The sequence below is a fragment of the Neolamprologus brichardi genome, chromosome 2 (assembly GCF_056152115.1).
Source record: "Neolamprologus brichardi isolate AB-2024 chromosome 2, ASM5615211v1, whole genome shotgun sequence".
In the NCBI taxonomy this organism is placed as follows: domain Eukaryota; kingdom Metazoa; phylum Chordata; class Actinopteri; order Cichliformes; family Cichlidae; genus Neolamprologus; species Neolamprologus brichardi.
The window spans coordinates 2,000,356-2,021,156 of record NC_142105.1 but is presented as its reverse complement, the minus strand read 5'-3'; the positions used below and the strand labels follow the sequence as shown (position 1 = coordinate 2,021,156).

General features: G+C 41.3%; 3 protein-coding genes across 5 annotated transcripts; 1 reads left to right on the top strand and 2 right to left on the bottom strand.

Moving 5' to 3' along the window:
• Nucleotides 1-1,055: 1,055 nt before the first annotated feature.
• LOC102795125 (short coiled-coil protein B-like) lies at nt 1,056-5,025 on the bottom strand. 3 transcript variants are annotated; one of them, XR_004844057.2, is made up of 5 exons: nt 4,874-5,025; nt 4,261-4,329; nt 4,101-4,181; nt 2,492-3,251; nt 1,056-2,415 (listed from the first exon to the last, which is right to left on the bottom strand). XR_004844057.2 is itself a non-coding variant. In XM_006803681.2 (4 exons), the coding sequence occupies exons 2-4, from the start codon at nt 4,274-4,276 to the stop codon at nt 3,109-3,111; spliced, it is 240 nt and encodes a 79-aa protein (XP_006803744.1). In that variant the 5' UTR covers nt 4,277-4,329; nt 4,874-5,025; the 3' UTR covers nt 1,056-3,108. The 3 variants fall into 3 exon arrangements, 2 of the variants coding, with proteins under 2 accessions (XP_006803744.1, XP_006803745.1); XM_006803681.2 differs by having other exon boundaries at nt 1,056-3,251; XM_006803682.3 differs by lacking the exon at nt 4,874-5,025 and adding an exon at nt 4,430-4,844 and having other exon boundaries at nt 1,056-3,251.
• Nucleotides 5,026-5,525: 500 nt separating this feature from the next.
• Nucleotides 5,526-10,726, bottom strand: mgst2 (microsomal glutathione S-transferase 2). Its single transcript, XM_087845956.1, has 5 exons — nt 10,585-10,726; nt 7,233-7,297; nt 6,248-6,347; nt 5,796-5,948; nt 5,526-5,678 (listed from the first exon to the last, which is right to left on the bottom strand). The coding sequence occupies exons 2-5, from the start codon at nt 7,291-7,293 to the stop codon at nt 5,576-5,578; spliced, it is 417 nt and encodes a 138-aa protein (XP_087702082.1). The 5' UTR covers nt 7,294-7,297; nt 10,585-10,726; the 3' UTR covers nt 5,526-5,575.
• Nucleotides 10,581-20,611, top strand: setd7 (SET domain containing 7, histone lysine methyltransferase). The gene is made up of 8 exons (XM_087845944.1): nt 10,581-10,700; nt 12,907-13,036; nt 14,472-14,673; nt 14,775-14,964; nt 15,934-16,015; nt 16,111-16,228; nt 17,335-17,492; nt 19,669-20,611. The coding sequence occupies exons 1-8, from the start codon at nt 10,604-10,606 to the stop codon at nt 19,859-19,861; spliced, it is 1,170 nt and encodes a 389-aa protein (XP_087702070.1). The 5' UTR covers nt 10,581-10,603; the 3' UTR covers nt 19,862-20,611.
• Nucleotides 20,612-20,801: the final 190 nt, after the last annotated feature.

Here is a 20,801-nt window from a genome sequence, read left to right as displayed (position 1 = left end):
GGATTCTGATGTAGTGTTTGTATCCACAGTCTGATGCTGTATGGATGCACAGAAGGTATACACACACTGTAGTTTCTTCTGACTCAATGATACTAAAGCATCGCTGATATAAATATAACCGAGCAAAAATATTTTTAAATTCACATCTGCAAAAATTAAATATTTTATTTTTTTGGTCTTGAGCAGCAGTTCTCCGAGCTTTCTGAGGGCCTTCCTTTGGATAGTGCCGTTTGATACTGGTCACTTTCACTCTAGTCCTTGTAACTGACCACTTCCAGAGAAATCTTTTATTTGTTAAGCCACTTAGCATAAATCTATGAACCAATCAAGCATGAGAAAGGCACCAAACTCGAGATGATCCAGTGTTGTTTAGACCAGCGGTCCCCAACCTTTTTTGCGCCATGGACCGATTTAATGTCAGACAACATTTTCACGGACCGGCCTGGTGTCGCAGATAAATACAACAAAATAAAATGATACGACCAAGACAAAAACTTTGGTATCTTGTAAATATAATAATAAATGCAAATTCACTGTAATTGTGTAACTTTATTAGTCCTCCTGAAATGCGCCAACAACACTGAGAGTAACATCTTCCTCTCTGCCCCTTAATGCTCTCTGGTCGCTATGGTAACGTGTAAATATTTCTTTCAAAATAAGACACACAGTCAAAAAGCAAATATAAGGCACATGAAAATATATCGAAAAGTTATGACACACAGGAAAAGACCCAGAGAATCAAAGTTAACCATAAAAACAACTCAACTCTTACAATGCAGATGTAACACTGTAGCAAAGATACGATTTTAAATTGCATCTTTGTCATCATTTGTACATATTCTTCTTCTTCTTCTCGTTATTATTATTAGTTGAATATACCAAAATTGTTTCTTTCCTTGTTTTTAGTTTGACCACCTTTCTGTGTGTTCTTATTCATACAGCAGCTGTTAAATGCATAATGGATGGTATCAGGTCCTGGTGAGCACCTTTGACTCCGTGAGCGGCAAATAAAACAAAGAGATTGTTAGCTCAAGAAATATCACTTAGAAACGTCATGAAAAGATCGTAACTTTATTTAACTAAGACTTGCCAAGTCAAACTGGCAATCGAACAAAATGTAAACAGTATGCAGCATGGTTAAAGAGAAGTTCATCGATCAGCGCACACAGGCTCAAATCAAAATGACACATCATGGTTTTAGCTGTGAACTCAAACAGAGCCACTAGTGTTGTTTAATCCCAACCTGAGCAGCACGAAAGAGGAAGTGACATCACGCTGAAATGACAAAGACCAGGAGTTTGGAACTAAAGTAGCCATTCAAAGATCTGCTGGAGCTGTAGCAACGGCAGCAACACTGACTCAGAATTAAAACAAGGTGTGTCAATCCCATCTTAGATCAAGCTCCTCACTAACAAGTATCGAGAGCAGAAGACAGAATTCAACATCTGTGGTGTGGAAGTTTTCTTTTTGTGTGTCTGTGTGCAGCGTTCAGGAGCAGTAACGTCACCGGTATTTTCAAAGCATCATCTGAACTGTGACAACTGGAATCCAGTTTCAGTTCTTCGGTGATGCCTTCCTGTGTCAGAAGATCTGCAGGAGGTGTAACACTAACCACACTGACTGGAAGCTAATCTATTATTCTTGTTTCCGCTGATTTACATCTGTGAGCACCGAATACATGAAACACAGAGACTTTTGTCACACTCACAGAATAGCCACATAAAATCAAACCATTATTTATTTAATGAAAACGTACATGCAGTACAGCTCACAAGACCTGTCTGCTGCCCCTCGGCAGGCTTCCTAAAGGTAGAAAGCTAACCACGAGTTCAGCTTGTTTGCTCGTACACAAAAGGCCAGTGTAAGATTGCACTTTTGTCTTTACTTTGTATGTGTGCAAAATGCCAAAAAACAAAGTCTGAATATATGAACATGGCACAAAAGCTGAGCTCTTACGTCTTCTGAAACTCAGCACTCATCGTTGCTTAAACAGGAAGCCCATCTTACACACTGATTGGGTCTGGTTTCTTTGTTTACATCAACAGATTACACAACAGGATTCTAGAAAGTCGAATTCCAGGTATCTCACCGGTTTCCTGTTTGTGTGCCACGAGTTTGCAAACATAACTGACTGACTGTGATGTCCACAGAGTTGGTGTTACAGTTAACCAGGTGACAGCTGCTCGAATCGTATCTCATCATTTAGATATTCCAGAAGAACAAACGGGATTGACAGTGTTGTGTAAAAGTGTTCCTGCAACTTCCTGAGGTCGTATTCTTTTACATATTTGTCACACTTACATGTTTCAGATCAAACAAACGTTCATATTAGACAAAGATAACCGGAGCAAATATAAAATGTAGTTTTTAAATGATTATTAGATTATTTAAGGGAAATAAACGATACAAACCTACCTTTCTGTCCCTACTTATGGTTATTACCCCCAAAGACCAAATAACTGGTTGTGCAAAAACTGCTGTCAGTGGCAACGAGTCTCTCACATCGCTCAATCGGATCAAGTCGGGATTACTTTTCCCACATATGTTGGTTTGCATATCTTTAACATGTGTAACAATCATTTAAAAACTGCATTTTACTCATTTCAAAGTCTAACTTTTGATGATCTGTAACAAATATGCAAAGAAAATAAGAAATTAGGAAAGTGCTAAACACCTTCTCACAGAACTGTACTTTATGAAATAGGACTCATTATGTGGGAAAAACATAGCGAAGCATGTTTTCCTTCTGTAGACTTGCACAGATTTCAGGCACTCGGATATCAGAAGAGGATTCAGGCCAGCTGTCCTTCCTGACAGAGAGCTGCAGTGTGTGTCAGCTCGTTAGCTTTAATATTAATGTGCAGCTCTGGATCAGGTCTCCCTTTCTTCTTTTTCTTCTGGACATTCTCTTTTAATGAATGCAACACTGGCCACTGCAGCCACATTACGAAAACAACAAATTCCCTTATTTGCACATGTTAGAGACAGAAACGGGTTTCAGGTTTCAGCAGTATTAAAGGGTCCGTGAGTCCAGTCCTCTGGTACGGTCTGGGCTCTGTTAGGGACGGTGGAGGGATGGATTTAGGTCAGGCCTCTCTGAAGGTCTCCTTACTTTCGTTTGCTCTTGGTGTCAGTGGTCTGAAAGACACTGGAAGCCGACATGAGGTTCTCAATGTACTGACCCAGGACCTGGTTCTCCGACTTCAGCTTCAGGTTCTCTTCCTTTACAGCATCGACTCGGGCCGACAGGTCTGAACACGTCAACAAAAACATCAGTCAACCATACAGGAATGTGGAAACTACAAGGGTGGTGAACGTATTCATTACAGTTTAAAACATCATCATTATCCTAGAATCCATTAAAAAAACATTTATAGCTCATTCATAGTTCAGCAAACACTTATGTTAGGTGCACCTATTCTGTTTCCTTTATTTCTGTCACACCTGATCTTTCCACTCTCCAAACACATAAAATAAATGTGTGTGTCTGTTCACACAACACATCTCAGTGTTGCACGTGCAACAGGGAAATTATATTTAACCATAATGAGAAGATTTGTATTGTAAGTAAGTAAGTAAGGCCACAATCGACCACTGACTTGGCGTGAAACACCAAGGACTTTGTCCACTCTGCAGAGACTGTAGGGTTGTGTTAAAGTCACTTTGCCCCACTGGTGTTCAAACACTGCATCCAGAACTCTCAGAATGAGTTTCTACTATCAGCCAGACGGTGCAGAGTTCAACGGGCCAAACTAAGCTGGTTTAAAAATGAGGCTAAACAGCTGCACTTCAGCTCAAATCCACTCTGAGTGATGTAGTGTTCCTGTGTGTTATCAATCTGTATCTGCTGGTACAGACACATTTATGAGTAACATTCACACAGAGAAATCAACATTCTGATGCTTCCCACTAAAAGCTCATCTACAGTGTGTAAAGTTAGGGGCAACTTTTAAAAGTGTAAATGCACAATTTCATCTACAAATCCCAGCGTGACATGAAGCTGCAACACGAGTCTAAGCCACAACAAACCTTACAGTTTATATTTAAAACATTAATTTTCCATTTTAGCAGGTAACAGCTGTGAGGCTGCACGTGCCTACCCTCTAAAGTGTGCTGAAGCTCCAACACCTGGTTGATGAGCCTGGTCTTCTCTTCCAGCTCAGCCTGGTTCTCCATGTCACCTGCAGCAGGCGAACGGAGCCGTCAGGCACAGGAAAGAGTGAACATGCACACTGTGGAGGTGTGTGTGTGTTGTCTCACCATCCTCTGAGCTCATGGTGAAGTACTCGTCTTCCCTTTTGGAATGCAGGGCTGCGACTCTCGGGGACACTGTAGGAACATTTGACAGTTAAATATCTGTAAGCTAGCTTATCCACGACCGTACAGCTTTTCACACGTATGTTACACAACATGATGAAATGCTGTTTACCAAAACTGCTCTGGGCAGCTGCCTCTGCTGTCACTTGGCAGTAAACGCTTACATTTTGTTGTCATGCGGTGCACACAATTCTTTTTAATCATCACTTTTGCCACACCTATAATAATAACAACACGTTTTAACAAGAGTTTATTATTGTCAGCACACCAGTGCAGCGCCGTGACTAAGAGACAGTACCTACAACCGCGTTAATAATGCTAACAGCTAAACCCTAAGACCGCTTGTTTGTCTGGTATCGGACCCTTCTAAAGGTCACGTGAACCACGGGTATTTTTAAAACTGGTCAAAGAGACCAGCTGGCCAAAGTAAACCAAACCGTGCTAAGAGTGTGGTGCTAACTAGCTGCTGCTATGCTAATAACCGTTAGCCGGATGCTATTTAAAATTAGCTGCCACACGCAGTTAGGTATAAGCTGTAAAATGAAAGGACCCATACCCAGCGACGTGAAAAACAAACGTTGCAGCGCTAAATATCGATAGGAAAATTAAAGACTAGCGTAATTTAGCATTGCTTGAATGTTCTCGGCAGTGCTAGGATTCATTGGATATTATCAGGCACTTGCACCTCACAGCCGCCAGGGGGCGCCGTACAACCCTGCAAACAACAGAACGACATCAGAATAGTTCATCCTTTTCCCCCCTTTTTTTCACTGTTTGCAGATATTTCATTGTACCACAGTTCTTGCCGGAAACAACACTTAAGGTGTTGCACACTTGAAGGTAAATCGCTTAAAGCCACTCCTTTTTTGAAGTTGGAAAATGCTGTTTTAGATAAGCTATGCAGGCCATGGTCACAGAGTTAAATTGAACAGATATTTATGCTATTATATGTCTTTGTTCCGAGATTATATTAATGAATCAAAACTAAGCTAAAAGTATAGAGAAAGAAAATAGTTAACTCGAAAAGTAAAACTGAAGAGTTAATCCTAAATACACACATAGTATAATAATAAGGAAAAATATACGGCACTGAATCAAACACTGAAACTAATTTAGAAACAACAACTGAACATGTAAACCTACTCTAAACTACAAAGAACTGAAAATATAAACATTGGAAAATAATTTTATAAAAACTTCTACCAAATACAAATAACTTTATTTGTTGCTTGGCACAGTTTGATGACATTTTTCAAAGTTAGATAAGAAAGTATTTGTATAGTATTCCACGCAGTACTCCAATCGACCCCAGCAGAGACAGAATGCCGAGGACAACCAAATTCAGAATAAAGCCAGGTAACCTGCAAACCAGAAAGTATTCAGTCAGCGTGCTGTAATAGGTCAAACATCAGATACTTTAAAGTCAGCGCTGCCACCATGTGCTTTTAAGTATTTGATATTTTAGTATCATGAAAGACCTTTTCTTGGGGGACGTGATATATCCACTGAAATACATCTGTCGAGCAAACATGTACACTAGCCCTCCTGCAGCTGCAATCACCTCACTGAAGAAGGTACCACAGGTCCACATCGACACCAGGAAGAGAGGGTAGAACTCCACACAGTTCTGACTGAGAACAAACACAGGTAATGTTAGGACATCTGTGGAGATCCACCTTGTCCCTACACTCACTGCAGATCAGCTCCTTCCGCCACACTGCTGCTCACTGATTGTCAGCTGTCTTCTTAACCTAGCTTCAGAAACTCCTTTGATAACTTCATGGTATGGTACCAGTAAACTGTTTCTCCATTCCTCAGGCATTCTCTCCCATATCACTCTGTAATCAGACTACTACTTTAAAGTAGTCTGTTTAAACTAGTTTTACCCTTCAGTTCATTTGACTATAGCATTACAATCAGGTCTTCTTACTGTGCACGGAAGGTCCTCTCAAATTCTGGAGGTCCAGTGACAACAGGAGGTACAATGTTGTAAGCCATCCTGGATCTTCCTACCCGCCGAGCCAGGTAGCCTGAGAGGAGACAGTGACAGAGGTTTCTTTACATTTTTCTTTGTACAATTCACAAGTATATTTCCTATTTTAGCCACCTAATTTTTTTTGCACAGTTTAATAAATTGTAGATTTTGTTTTCAAGGGATAAAATTGAACATTGGAACAAAATCCAAGCTATGAACTTCTCTCTGTAGACCTCCATGATAAAACTGACCAAGGTCCATGAAGTGTCAGTTGAACAGCAGGCACTTCTCAGCTCCTCTATCTCAAAGCAGATTCGTAGTTGTCCAAATGCTCTACAGAGTCTAGATTCTACCCAGAAGAATATTCTGAGCTTCATGGTGAGCCGTGGTGTTCGCATTATCATGTTTTTGACATTCTCCTCAGAATGAGTCCACATTAGAAAATGCATCAACAACAGCCATGATCAAGAATTCCGGTTAACACTGGCCTGGTGATAGTTAAACCTTTTTGGGCAAAGAAACGCTTGAAGCCACATTAAAGGCCCACAAGAATCAAAGTCTGAAAATACTATAAGAATACTATAAAACACGGCAACATATACTGCTCAACATATGTGCAAAAAGTGGAGATTGCTCAGTATAAATCAATAAACTAGTATAAAGTTAAATGCACACATTTAAAATAATAAGGATATTGTTTGCATTTACAATGTATGTGCTTTTCTGTGTGGGACACCATGTTCAAGCTGCTGACAAGAGGAAATCGCATCCTAGATGTGATCTGATGATCACTAAATGAGTGGAGTGCTAAGTGTAAAACTTGCCTAGTCTTGCTGTTGCACAGTACCTACACAGGAGTGGCAAACCACACCCACATTATTATTAAGTTGGGACAATACCTTGATATGCACAACATCCATTAAGCTGCTGTTTTACTTACCCATGTGCAGAACTGACAGCAGGGACACTGCAGCCAACAAAAGAGGGGAGTCCGCTTCCATCAGACTGTTAGGAAAAAACAGCCGTCCTCACAGTTTGCTCCTAAACACAAAGTCAGCTTTACATAACAAATAGGTGCTTCCTGGGGCAAATAGGTACTTCCTGGGGCAAAGGGACTTTAGCTCATCCCACAAGTTCTGCAAGTAAGCAAGTCCTGTGACTCTTGTGCAGCTAAAGATCTGCCATGAGTGGGCAGCGCTCTCTGTGAACTCTATCACTAACACTCCACAAGACAAACCTGGCTAAAACTTACCTAATAATAATACCTGCTGTTAATTTATCATCAGCATATCATACAGTCATATATGCACATGTATAAATGCATGCACAGAACTGAACAATTAAAGTGTGATGGTCCTTAATTACAGTGGCTCCAGCTTCATTTATCATGCCACTGCATACCACGCACTGTTATCAGTGTGAGTTTATTCTGCAGGCCTTATACTGTGGGGAGGGGGGGCATGAGCATAGTCCAGGGGTCGGCAACCTGCGGCTCCACGTGGTTCGAAAAACATTATACGTATTTAACTGAAGTGTATTTTATTTGTGTTAGTTCTTTTTTAACTTCTAGTTGTAAATTGGAAGATTATTGTGGTCTTGAAATATCAAAATAAAATTATATGTTATTATTTTTCATCGCTCAAAATAAGCGTCACACTCGCATAAACCATATCAGCCGAAATGCCCTGCGTTTATGGAGACTGTCAACCCCAGGCAGGCCAAGTATGGAGCTTCGGATCCACATTATGTGAGCAGCTGTTCTCCACCGTGAACTACGGTAAAAACAAACACCGCTCACGCCTCACAGACGGCAGCTTACAGTCCTGCGTAAAGATGAAGCGGCTTCGTACAGCCCCGATTTGCAGACGCTGTGCGCCATGGCAGACCCAACGATGTTTGCATGTACATGCTTTTTTCTTTATTGAGCACTTTTCACACATTGTTGCTGTCGCCACACAGCCAGCGGTAGTTTTCCAGCTCACAGCCCGACACAACAGCAGAGCGAGCACACACTTTAAGCCGGGGAGGCGTGATTGCGGATGCCGCTCAGGTGCCTCCGCCTCCCCTGTAGCGTGCAGACCACGCCCCGCCACACACGTCAACCACTTAATATAAACATTTATACAGATATTTTGCAAATTTTTATTTTTTATTTTTTTTTAGCAGTTGAGTGAATTTTTCCAATTACTTTTAAAATTCCGCTCAACGCTACAGTTTTTTTTCGGTATATGAATAATTTAAGTTCAGCTTTTTAATTCATTTTAAAGAGACCTTCAGCTGTCTTTCCTTTTTGTTATATTTTTTAAGAGTTCAAAATGTGTTCATTACATAAATAAAATTTAATTTTCTCTGTAGCACTTCATGGATTTCACAAGCAACACAATACAGGTGTTTATACAAAGCATAACAATAACAGTGTTATCTTCATTTTAGATGTCAAAACGTATTTGCGGCTCCCAGTGTTTTCTTTTCCGTGGAAACTGGGTCCAAATGGTAGACTTGTAGTCAAGACTGCCTAAACCAAGACCAGAGGGTATCGAGACCAAGACAGACCGAGTCAAGACCGAGACAAAAAAGTCTCACCCTCTCTGTTTTTCACATAATGATATTATCCTATATCCTCGCATGTGATTGGCCACAATATGGAGGGATTGGAGCATAGCTGAGCCACTGTGTGAGAGCTGAGCAGCGAGAGAAAATTAAGTGAGGAGCGGCTCTCGCTCAATGGCAGTCGACTCTTCTGATTCACTACAAAGTACTCTCTAAGCACGGCTCTTAGAGCTGATGCTTTTGCGCATGACACATTATTGAACGTTACGTTGTTACTGTTGACTCCAAATCTCCCGACCACTATGTCGATCTGAGACAGCAAGCCCGAGACAAAAGTCCGTCGAGACCAAGACCACGTAAAGTCTCGAGACATCCAACTCTACCAAATGGCTCTTTGGGTGTTGCTGACCCCTGGCATAGTCTGTATAAACTGCAATTGTATGTGAATGATACGACAAAATATAATGTATGTATTTAATGTTTGAGAAATGAATGATTGCATCTGTATGGAAGCTTTCACCACATATTTTTTGTTTTGAGATAGTGGTGATTGGTTGATTTTAGTGGATTTGTAGGTGAAAGAAAATTGATAATGAGAAGGTGTTGGGTAGGTATGGACATGAGAGTAAGAGGATGACATAAAGGAATGTTAATGAATCAGGAAGTATAAGGAGGAAGTAAGGGCAGCTAGGAAAAGGCTGTGGAAAAGTAGTGAGTCGTGATGATTTACATGTGGAGGTATAGAGATGTCTGAGAAAGAGGGCAGTGGACTTTTAAACCAGATTATTTAACACAGTTTTGGAAAGGACGCCTGAGGAACGAAGAAGAAGTGTTCTGGTCTTCAACAAGGATGCAGCTATAGGAAAATTAAGCGGATGAGCCATACAACGAAGCTAGAGAGGTGACGTCAGCGAGCAGTTGAGTGTTGAGTGTTCATGAAGACGTACAAAGAAGGCAGGTGTAACACTGAAGCTGCAAGGAGTAGATGTAGGGAATGAGGAATGGTTGAAATACCAGTAGTCAACCATGTAAAGAGGCATTTTATAGAGAGGTGATGAAGAGATTGTTACAGAAGGATAGGAGTAAGAGTGAATGGTGGGTTTACAAAATGGCAGTAGGACCTGTTATGATGTTTGGTTTGGAAGTGATGCCACTGACAAAAAGAGGTGGCAGAGCTGAAGGGCTTTTCCCCTGGGAGTGACCAGCATTGACAACATTAGAAGTGACCACATCAGAGGGACAGCTCAGGCGGACTGCTTTGGAGATGAAACTGAGCAAGTTTGCACATGGATGTTGACAATGAAGTCGCCCGGCACAAGGAGAAGAGGAAGACCACACAGGACGTTCATAGATGTAGTAATGGAGGACATGCTGGTGTGACAGAAAAGGTTAGGGTGAGATGACCTTTTCTTCTTCTTAGTGCAGAAAGAAGAAGAAAATGTGACTTTAGATAATGGTTATTTCGAAACACTGGTTTTTGTAGAAAACCTCACTTTGAGCAGCTAAGAAATGCCATTAAATGTTTACATAAATTCTTTATGTAAATGTTGGCTCTACTGGGGGAATCTAGTTGCACTGTCAGTTTATTTACTCTTATTAAAGTAAGCTCGTTGAGATTTCTTATTTTTAATAATAACCTACTAGTTTTGAACACGCTATATTTCCGTGCAAATTACTGCTCAGTGAAAATGCCCACGAAACGTGTGGCATGTGAAAAAACGTGTCGCCGGTTGTCATGTTACCGTCCCCAAACGACGCCACATGGGTGGCAGGAAAAGCAGTCGAAGCCGTGGGTCGGTCACAGCGGTCTCCTGCAGCATGGACAGCGACGATGAAAATGTAGAAGAGGTTGTAGAAGGTACGTGACCTCTGCCATTCGTGCCGTGCACGCGTGAACGACTGCATTTGCACTGCGGAGAAGGTATTCTCAGCACTTTGGCTGAGTGGTGTCGATTCTCTTTACACAAATCTTCATGAGTGGATCTGTCGGCGGGCCTGCGCGGTAGCTCGGAGCGCCAGGCCCTCTGTTTGACAAGGAGACCCGCCGGTCAGGCGCATGAGGGCGGCATGTGGGGTATTAGTGCTCCGCTGCCAGCGTGGCTGCTGTGTTTGGTCAGCAGGGCAGGAAGTGCAGAATGACACCAAATGTTACTTTTTGTTTTAGTGCTGCGCTCGTTACTGCGCGTCTTTGTTTTTAAACCAGCACCACCGTTACACGCGGGTTCTCCCTTGTTCAGAGGCTGGACTGAGATTTCACTGTGTCGGACTAAAGTAGTGCTGTCGCGTTAGGAGACCCGGGCTAAGAGAAACCCCGCTGTGGTGCACACAGCGCTGAAAGCTACGGAGCCGAAGCCCCCGTTAGCACACAGCCACACAGAGCTAATCACAGTGCCCTTTCAAAGCAAACCGACTGGACACGCTTTAAGAAGTCAGAAGGTTTAAAAGCCCAACACCGTCGTAAAGGCTTTCTACCCACCCCGACTAAATAACTGCCCCTCGTCTCAGTGGTTGAAACGGTTTAACCCGTTTCCCTGACTCAGCACTGCTTTGCACGTTGGAAGTCTGGCCTACTGAATTCTGCAAATACAACGGTATCGTGTTGCACCGCTGTTTGTCTGCCTCATTCTAGCTGTAACTTAGTTTCATTTGCTGTAATCTCAGTTATCTATACTGACTGTGAGTAACAATTATGTACACATATGCTGTCAACCAAACTCTCACATAAAAAATATTAAGAAATGTTATTGTTACTTGAGTACACGATGATTGGTGGTTGGTTAAAAGTGTGTCGAGTTATTATTGTTGAATTTATTTATTTATTTCCAGGGTGTGTAGCTCAGTCAGTGATGTCTGATTAGCACGTGCAAATGAAGCTTTTATTTCCACTCCAGGGACGCACTGATACTTCTTTTTGTAATAAAATAGATTTTAGTTGGTGTTTTGTCACCAGCATCGTTGTTTCATTTCCTGACTGCAGTAAAGTATTGTAACTGGTTCCGTGTGTCATTAACAACTAATTGGAACAGATTAAATTATTCTTCTGTTCGAGTTTTCTTTGAAAGGAACTTTAGTGCAATTAAACATAGAGAAACAACCGTGTTTGGTGTTTAATTGCATTAGAGCCTGACTGATTTATCAGCAGGCTGATATGTTTGCCGGATTATCGATGGCTGATAAGAACCTATAAATCCTTTAAATAACCTTTAAATAAAGAAGAGATGGGAGAAGCACTCAACAACTTTGAGTGTTGATGTTGCAGTTTGTCCAGCAGAGGGCGCTCTTCAACTTCATTGCTTTTTAATTTGCATTGTCACGATCTTATCACAAAACCTGTGATATTAGAAACCTGGGTTACTAAATCACCAGATATGAGTATCAGTCTTTAAAGAAACAAACCCTGTATCAGTTGGGGTTTAATTTCTATCTCCGTGTGTAACGACCAAGTGTTTCTGCTGAGCTATGTCAGCACCACTGAAGAAACACCTGATGTAACCTACACTGAACTTCTGGAACATCGAAGGATACTTTGTTTATTGTGAGGATTTTGAAAATAATGACCCATCTATGCTAAATAGACTTTAGGCATCCTTTGGTTCATACTTTACAAATCACAACTGATGTTTTGGTTGGATGTAACGGTTAAAGCAAGAGGTTAACAAGTAAGTTGTTGGAGTAGACCAAGAGAGAGTAAAAATAGAGATGTCACTGTTAGCAAAAGTGTCCAAAAACAAATTATTAGAGCTCTAGACTGACATGTCCTTTTAGCCTCTGTCATCAACCACGGGTCTGGTTGCTGCTCCATGAGGGACGTGGCTAAAATGTGACAATAGATACAGGAAGTGCTTTAGCCGTTTAAGAAAGGGGCTTGAGGACCTCAGCAGAAACCTTTACAGGCTTTATTTGTAGTACTCGTTTAAATCAGCTGAACATGCTTTGTTTAGTATTTTGTAGTAGATCCATGAAAACAAATGGATGGGCCTATCTGGGATCTATTTCAGATAACCTGATTTCATTAAAAACACATCCTCATCACACTGAAACATTGTTTCTGCATGAATTTTCAGGTCCATTGGATGAAGATGGTCAGCCCCATGGTTTCTGCACTGTGACCTACTCGTCCAGTGATCGCTTTGAAGGACATTTCACCCATGGAGAGAAAAATGGCAAGGGCAAGTTCTTCTTCTTTGATGGAAGGTACTGTAAACATAACAAACTAAGGACTTAAATAATCTGTTAGGATCACTGATGAGGACGTAAATCTGACATTACTTGAATTAAAAATATTTACTATATCTGACCGCTGTCACTGCCAGATATGAAAGATGTATGTTCTGCATTTATCTGACAAACGCCTCATTATTGTGGATATATTGGAAATAATAAAAGAAAATTAAGATTATGCTCGTGACAGCAGAGGACATGGCTTTGAGCAGCGGTCAGTTTCCTCCCAGGAGAAGAGTGTAACACTGCAGGAGCAGTCAGACTCAGGTATTGTGATAGTGTGCTGTGTGATAAGTGAACATCTGTGTTACTGCAGCTTTCCACCTTTCCAAAGCTACATATTTATTTGCCAATAGAAGGTTTTGAGACTTACTTATTAATATTGTGTTAATGCATGTGTGCTTTTCAGTAGAAAAACAGTAAAGTTCTTGAGCATTACAGTTACAAACATTACTGGATTACAGGCAGTGGCATCAGAAGTAAACAAGAAAACAGCTACTCTCCTCCTTCAAGTCCAAACATACAGTACAACACATGATTGAGCGATTATTATTATTATTATTATGGGACCATTGCAGATATACCAACACAGTCTGTTTGTGGGCAGAAAACCTGTGACCAAACCTGTCCAGTTTAATTATAAAACCATCACAGATGGAATTTCCTTTTAAAACTACCCCTAAAATAGTCTTGCAGTATACATCGTATAAACAGTAAAGAATACAGTTTACAATTTCTAACCTCAGAATCTGACTCTTGTATTTCTGTTAAGTAGACTCAGATCTTGTTTTCAAATATGTTGCCTGTTTTATCAAAAATGCTCTCTTTAATTACAGAATATATATTTTATAACTTTACTTTTATAACTTTACCGCAGATTTTTTTTTCCCATATTAGTTTTAATTGTAGAATATGATTTATTTTATGCCATACCACCACTACGTCTCTCAAAACAATACCACAGAAATTTGAAGAAGTTTTGTTTGTTCTTTTTTAATAAATGATATTATGTGACTGATATAATGGTAAATGGCCTGCATTTGTATAGCGCTTTTCTAGTCCCTAAGGACCCCAAAGCGCTTCACACTACATTCAGTCATCCACCCATTCACACACACATTCACACACTGGTGATGGCAGCTACATTGTAGCCACAGCTGCCCTGGGGCGCACTGACAGAGGCGAGGCTAATGATATTATATTATGTTGTACTTTTTAGAATGTCAGCACTGGTTTTGTTTTCAGGATTAACGTTTGTCCTGAATAAGAAGGAATAGTTAGACAAACCTCAGAAAGAAATACTGGAGACATAAATAACCTTCGTCTGGCCCTATTCACCTTGAAGGTTGAATTTAGACTTTAAATGTAAAAATCTTAATTACAGTTGTCCTTCTTTTCCCTCCCGCAGCACTTTAGAGGGGTTCTATGTAGATGATGCTCTGCAGGGCCAAGGAGTGTACACCTACGAAGATGGGGGCGTCCTCAATGGGACATATGTGGACGGAGAGCTTAATGGGCCTGCTCAGGAGTCCGATGGCGAGGGTCACCTGATGTTCAAGGGCCAGTACAAAGACAACAACCGCTGTGGGGAATGCTGGGTCTACTACCCTGTGAGTCAGCTTACTGTCTAACTTCTGCTTATACAGAACATAGCAGAAGTATTTCTAACCATGTGTATTGTGCATGTTGGCGTGTACTGTGGTGCGTCTAGGACAGAGGCTGTGTGTTTGGGGAGGTAAACGAGGACGGGGAAATGACTGGTGACTCTGTAGCGTATATCTACCCTGACGGCCGAACGGCTCTATATGGAAGCTTTGTGGACGGGGAGCTCATTGAGGCCCAACTTGCTGCTGTCATCTCCAACCAGACTGGGAGACCACGCTTCGAAATCAGCCCCAATAGTAAGGAGTGATGCGAATGTCCACTTAGGCTGAGTTGGTATTTGTTTGTCGAGACTTTTGTTCAGGAGTTGATGCATTTAATAAGAAATTGCACTTTTCCTAAAATTGATTATGTTGGATTTTCAAGATGCAAAAGGCTAAAGCATTAATAGATGTAAATAAATAATAATACATTTATTATCAAGAAACTGTGTTATGGTTTAATGCATGATGACATAGATTGTTTCAGTGCAATGTAATATACTGGAAACGTGATGATAGAAACCTCAATCATGTGCAGCAGTTTAATAGTTTGCCAGCTTGACAAATGGACCAGACTAAAACATCCCATTTCATAATTTGTACTTCCTGTGTGGAAGTCTCTCCTTTGCATTTTGCTGCACTCTAACTGGACAGCTTTACTTTCTGCTCCTACCAGGTTTAAGAAGATTAACATATAACCAAGTTCACGGTTCATGTATGCTAATATGAAAGTTTTCGGTTGAGCCAAATTGTGAAACTGTGTTAAAACCTACAAGAGCTGATCTTATGTTCTTGAAAGCTTCCCCTTAAAGTTCTAAAGGATTTATTAAAACTGCTTTAAGTTATACACTAACTGCTTCACATCATCACTAAGTGCTGCTCCTCTCTCAGCTGGTCAGTGTCCAGAAACACACAACAACTATTAATATTTAGGCCAGTTTCAAGAGCCAAAAGCCAGCAGGAGCCATGGATGCAACCGTTTAATAAGATGGCTAATGTGACTGAACAGTTCTGAGACATATGTAGAGGAATTACTGTCACTTTGGTATCATTCTAATTGAAGTTTATTTGTTTTTTTACATCTCACTCATTAACCAATGCCGCCTTGCATGTGCTGTCCACCACCCATGCTCGTGTCATTTCCTCTGGCCCTGGTTAATATGGTTCCACTTGTATTTCATGGAGAAAGGCCTGTGGTTAAAGAATCCCACTAATCTTCTTTTACAGGTCCTGTGTACTCGTATGACAAATCCACATCCACCTGTATCGCCACCCATACTCTGCTTCCAGATCCTTATGAGAGCCAAAGGTAGATACGTTTTATAGGAATCCTGACCAATCCCATTGTTCCTCTTGAGTTCGTGGTCAGTATTTCATTTTCTTACCCCTGCCTCTGTTTGTCAGAGTGTTTGTGGCAGACTCTACAATCAGAGGAGCAGGACAGGGACTTTTCGCCAAGACAGATGCTGAGGCCAACACTGTGATGGCTTTTTACAATGGAGTACGCATCACCCACTCTGAGGTATGAAACACAGACCACAAACAACGCACCAAGGTCATTAAGAGTCATCATGTAGCAATTTCAAATATCCAGTGGCCTTGAGGTTTCCATTGATGAAGAATGGACCCACTATCGTTGTGCCCCATATACCACACCATCACTTTTGTTGGTCCAACAGTCTTGGAGGGATCCATCCAATGTGGGTTAGTGTCAGACCAATAGCGGTGGTTTTGTTTGTTAACTTCACCATTCACATAAAAGTTTGCCTCATCACTGAACAAAATCTTCTGCGTGAACTGAGGGTCCTGTTCCAGTTTTTGTTTTGCCCATTCTGCAAATTCTGTGGCTGATCTGGGTCATCCTCGTTGAGATGCTGCAGTAGCTGGAGTTTGTAAGGGTGCCATTTGTGAGTAGCTAATATCCGCTGAATGGATGTTCGACTAATGCCACTCTCCAGTGACATGCGGCGAGTGCTACGCTGTGGGCTCTTGCTGAATGAAGCTAGGACAGCCACTGATGTTTCTTCATTAGTGACAGTTTTCATGCGTCCACATTTTGGCAAATCCAACACTGAACCAGTTTCACGAAACTTAGCAAGCAGTTTGCTGACTGTAGCATGGGAGATGGGTGGTCTCGTAGGGTGTCTTGCATTGAAATCTGCTGCAATGACCCGGTTACTGCATTCACCAGATATCAACACAATTTCGATCCGCTCCTCACGTGTTAATCTCCTCGACATGTCAATGGCTGTGAACAAAGAGAAACTTGTAAATAACTCATGAAAGAATAAAGTTACGTTGAAACCAAGCACACCATTGTTTTTCTTGTGACATTACCAATAAGTTTGATGTGTCACATGACCCTCTTCCTATTGAAAAAACAAAAGTTGTATCCAAGATGGCCGACTTCTAAATGGTCACCATGGTCACCACCCATCTTGAGGAGTTTGCCCCCTCACATATACTAATGTGCCACAAACAGGACTTTAATATCACCAACCATTCCCATGTTATTACGCTGTATCCATAGAAATGGCCCACCCTGTAGTTTTATCCCCATTAAATGCGCTTGTGTTTTCTTTGTGTTTTCTTTGTGTTTTCTTTGTGTTTTTATCCGTGACTCATCAGGTGGACAGCAGGGACTGGGCACTGAATGGAAACACAATTTCACTCGATGAGGATACCGTGATTGACGTCCCTCAGCCATTTGACCAGACGGACAGATACTGCGCGTCTCTGGGTCATAAAGCAAACCACTCTTTCATCCCCAACTGCAGATATGACCCGTGAGTATAAGCTGACAGCTTGACCAGCAAAGTCTGACATTTAAAAAAAAGAAGCCTGATGTGATTACAAATTGAACAGAAATAACCTCGCTTTCTATAGTCATGCACCACCAATGTTGTTACTGTTCCCAAAGACATCAAGCAATCTTTGATGAGTTATACAAAAGGGAATTATTCTTAATAGAAGTGTTTTTCCTCAGCTAGATCAGTGGTTCTCAAACTTTTTCATCATTCCCCACATGGCACGAAGAAATATTTTCACGCCCCATCGAAGCAAAACAGTGACAGAAAGCTGCAACTTTACTTAGATAACAAAGTCATTCACAATGAATCCTTCAGTAATTTGTGCTTTAAACAAACAACTTTCATTTCAAACAACTATTTGAGGCTTTTGTCACTCGACTGCTTCATTAGTCTGCAGCACTTCTTCAAAAAACCAACAAATAGAATGTGAACATTGCCAAACATGGAAAAATAAAGTTCAGTCTTAGTTTTATTAAAGAAAAGAAATCCAGAAACTTGTTCACAGAGATGAAAATATATAATTTAGTGAGAGTTTAATACTCTTCACTGTTAGTGGCTGCAGAGAGCCTGTTTCTGACTACATGGTCTGCGGCTGCAGGGGAGACGGGCACACCTGATCACGCCTATCACGCCAATCCCCAATCATGCCTCGCTGGCTTAAAACTGAATGAACTGGGTCCTGTTGTTGTTGATGTGTGTAGGCTGTAGCACAAAAGCTGCAGCCCAGTGTGTTAGTGGACAGCTGCAATAAGAAGTATACTGAAAATGTGAACACGTGGTCGGGTCTCTCGTGACCCAGTCCTGGTTTTCGGCACCGCTGTAAACGATGCACGACAGACCCGACCACGTGTTCACACTTTTCAGTGCACTTCTTATTGCGGCTGTCGACTTGGACACACGGCTGCAGCTTTCAGCGGATGTGCATATTATTAATCCTAATTAATTATTAATGTCTTTGTTCTGCCGTAAAAGTTAGTTCAGCACGACTTTTCTGCCAGGTAACTTGTGCCTCACCTGTCAGAACTGAGAACCGCAGAGACAGTTTGAACAGTTCAGTGGTCATGCTGTCTTAATAACACAGTGTCATATAGTGGGGCTGGAGCCGTTTTCAGCTGTCAGTAGGTGAACAGTGAGCCATAGCCTGGACACTGAACACCTGATTTCTCCTTCCAGTAACAGCAAGTTAAAGATCAAGAGAGAAATAAGTACATTTACCCCGCTTTAACCCCCTAACAGCAAGTGTCCCATTAACGTTGTTATGGAAAATATCACATCAGCACCAGCAGTGGATTTTTTGGGGGGCTAGTCAGTGTAAGGAGGTTAATGCTATATTCATATATACCTCTCGACAGAGGTTGCAGTTATTCTGTGTAGTTGGCCACACTTGTACAAAGATGAGCTGAGCTAAGAGCTCATTGAACTAGTGACATGTAGTGATTTGATTATTTTATTTTACTAAGCTTCAAATGACAAAAAGCTAACTTAGCATGTGAGCACTGTCAAGTTTTAAAGTTAAACCAGTAGTTGTTTTTATAAGCAAATATTAGCATTAGCAGCTTATATCTCATCTGTGTAGAGTAAACACTGAGTTCAGGGTCATCAATCAACCATCATTACTCTCATCATGCACACATTTATTTATTTACGTGTTCGTCTTTGTAAACCAGCAAGGTTTCTTTCCAGGAGCAGGTGCTTAGAGCATCGTTTGCCATCCCATTCAATAAAATAACCATTCATGTGGAAGCTCCATCTATTCTATCCTTGTGTTAGCCTGCGTTAGCCTGCCGCCCCATCTGAGAGTACAATGTAGAAGTCTCTAAAACACAAAGTTAGATGCTTTGAGAATAAATTCAGGCACCTGTTTACTTTAGTTAACTTGATAGCTTTAAACTATTTTAAACAACACTTTCAGTCACTGCCACTTAGGGCAGTGGCTGATTCTAATAGGACCATGTCCATGGTACATCCTGTCTCATATCACCTTTCCTACACCAAAAATGTTCCAAAGATTTGCCCCGAGACTCAGTAATATACGAAGCATCTAACTTGTGGTACCACGACAGACGTCACTGTAGCATATCTCACAATGAAATCACAAAGTTGTGTTTCTTGCCTGACTTTGTGCATGTGTGTTTATCCTGGGTTTGCACAGGTTTGTCCATCCTCGTTTTGGGCCAATCAAGTGCATCCGAACCTTGAGGGCTGTGCAAAAAGATGAGGAGCTAACGGTCGCCTACGGTTACGATCACCAGCCAACTGGAAACAATGGCCCAGAGGCTCCTGATTGGTACAAGCGAGAGCTAGAGGCGTTTGAGCAGAGAGGAGGGGCTCCTACTGGACAGTGAGATTGCAGATGAATACCTCTGGACAATGAAAACGTTCCCCTCTACCTGTGCTACTACCTTACAAGACTGCTGGAGCATTGTGGCAATTGATATTAGAGAAATATTTGCAAAGTTACCAAGTTTAGTATTCAAGTGGAATACTACTTGAGCAATTCAGGATGATTGGAGGCCTCTCTCAGGCCAAAGAAACACAAGAACTATGCAAGAAACCAAATGATATTAGAGGAGACACATCTGTGGCTGGAGGTGCTGCTCTGTCTGACATCCTCTTCATCACACACACCCTCATTCAAATCAAGATTTCTGTGCAATGATGACTTCCTTCAGTTTCCACTGTCTGAATCCTCACTGTATGTGTCTTCTAGCTGCTGTTTACCTAACAGAGCCCCCCTCCAAACACCACTATCTGGACCCCACAGTCTTTGTGTCGTCTGTTTCAAACTGTTCAGCCCACACTTCATTTGCACTAATTTACGTATCCCAATCTATACATTTCATAAAGTGTAACTTGACAGATCTGTTTACTTGCTGTACAGGATCAACATTGCAGTGGCTAATTTATTTCTAAGATCTGAAGTGGTTCAGTACTGAACTCCCTGAGCTTTGTAAAGGGAGTTTCTAATCCAAGAACCTCGGGAGAAAATAATGGAACGTCTGCCATTACTCACCTGTGAGCTTGTTTCACTTTTCTAACCAAACTATCTGTGTGCATATGCTCTCGGAAATAAAAGTACAAGGTAAGGAAACCCAGTCTGCATGCATCATCATCTTAAGACGTAAGAATGGAAAGTTTTGACTTTTTTTGTTTTAATTTTAATTGGTAGAATCTCCTGTAGCAGCAACGACCCCCATAACGTCGCTGCTGATTTATAAAACGATGAGGACAGACTATTGACGAGTTCTCATCCTCTCTTTACCCGTGTGCTCGTTATCCTGTGTC

Bases quoted from the DNA above. Each gene is read 5' to 3' on its own strand.
- LOC102795125 (XM_006803681.2), bottom strand. The intron at 3,252-4,100 runs GTAGGCACGTGC...TGACGTGTTCAG, and splicing joins GCTTCAGCACACTTTAGAGG to ACCTGTCGGCCCGAGTCGAT.
- mgst2 (XM_087845956.1), bottom strand. From the start codon at position 7,293: ATGGAAGCGGACTCCCCTCTTTTGTTGGCTGCAGTGTCCCTGCTGTCA. The intron at 5,949-6,247 runs GTAAGAAGACCT...GTTTGTTCTCAG, and splicing joins GAGAGGACCTTCCGTGCACA to TCAGAACTGTGTGGAGTTCT. The intron at 5,679-5,795 runs GTCTTTCATGAT...TCTGGTTTGCAG, and splicing joins ATCACGTCCCCCAAGAAAAG to GTTACCTGGCTTTATTCTGA.
- setd7 (XM_087845944.1), top strand. From the start codon at position 10,604: ATGGGTGGCAGGAAAAGCAGTCGAAGCCGTGGGTCGGTCACAGCGGTC. The intron at 13,037-14,471 runs GTACTGTAAACA...TCCCTCCCGCAG, and splicing joins TTCTTCTTCTTTGATGGAAG to CACTTTAGAGGGGTTCTATG. The intron at 14,965-15,933 runs GTAAGGAGTGAT...CTTCTTTTACAG, and splicing joins CTTCGAAATCAGCCCCAATA to GTCCTGTGTACTCGTATGAC.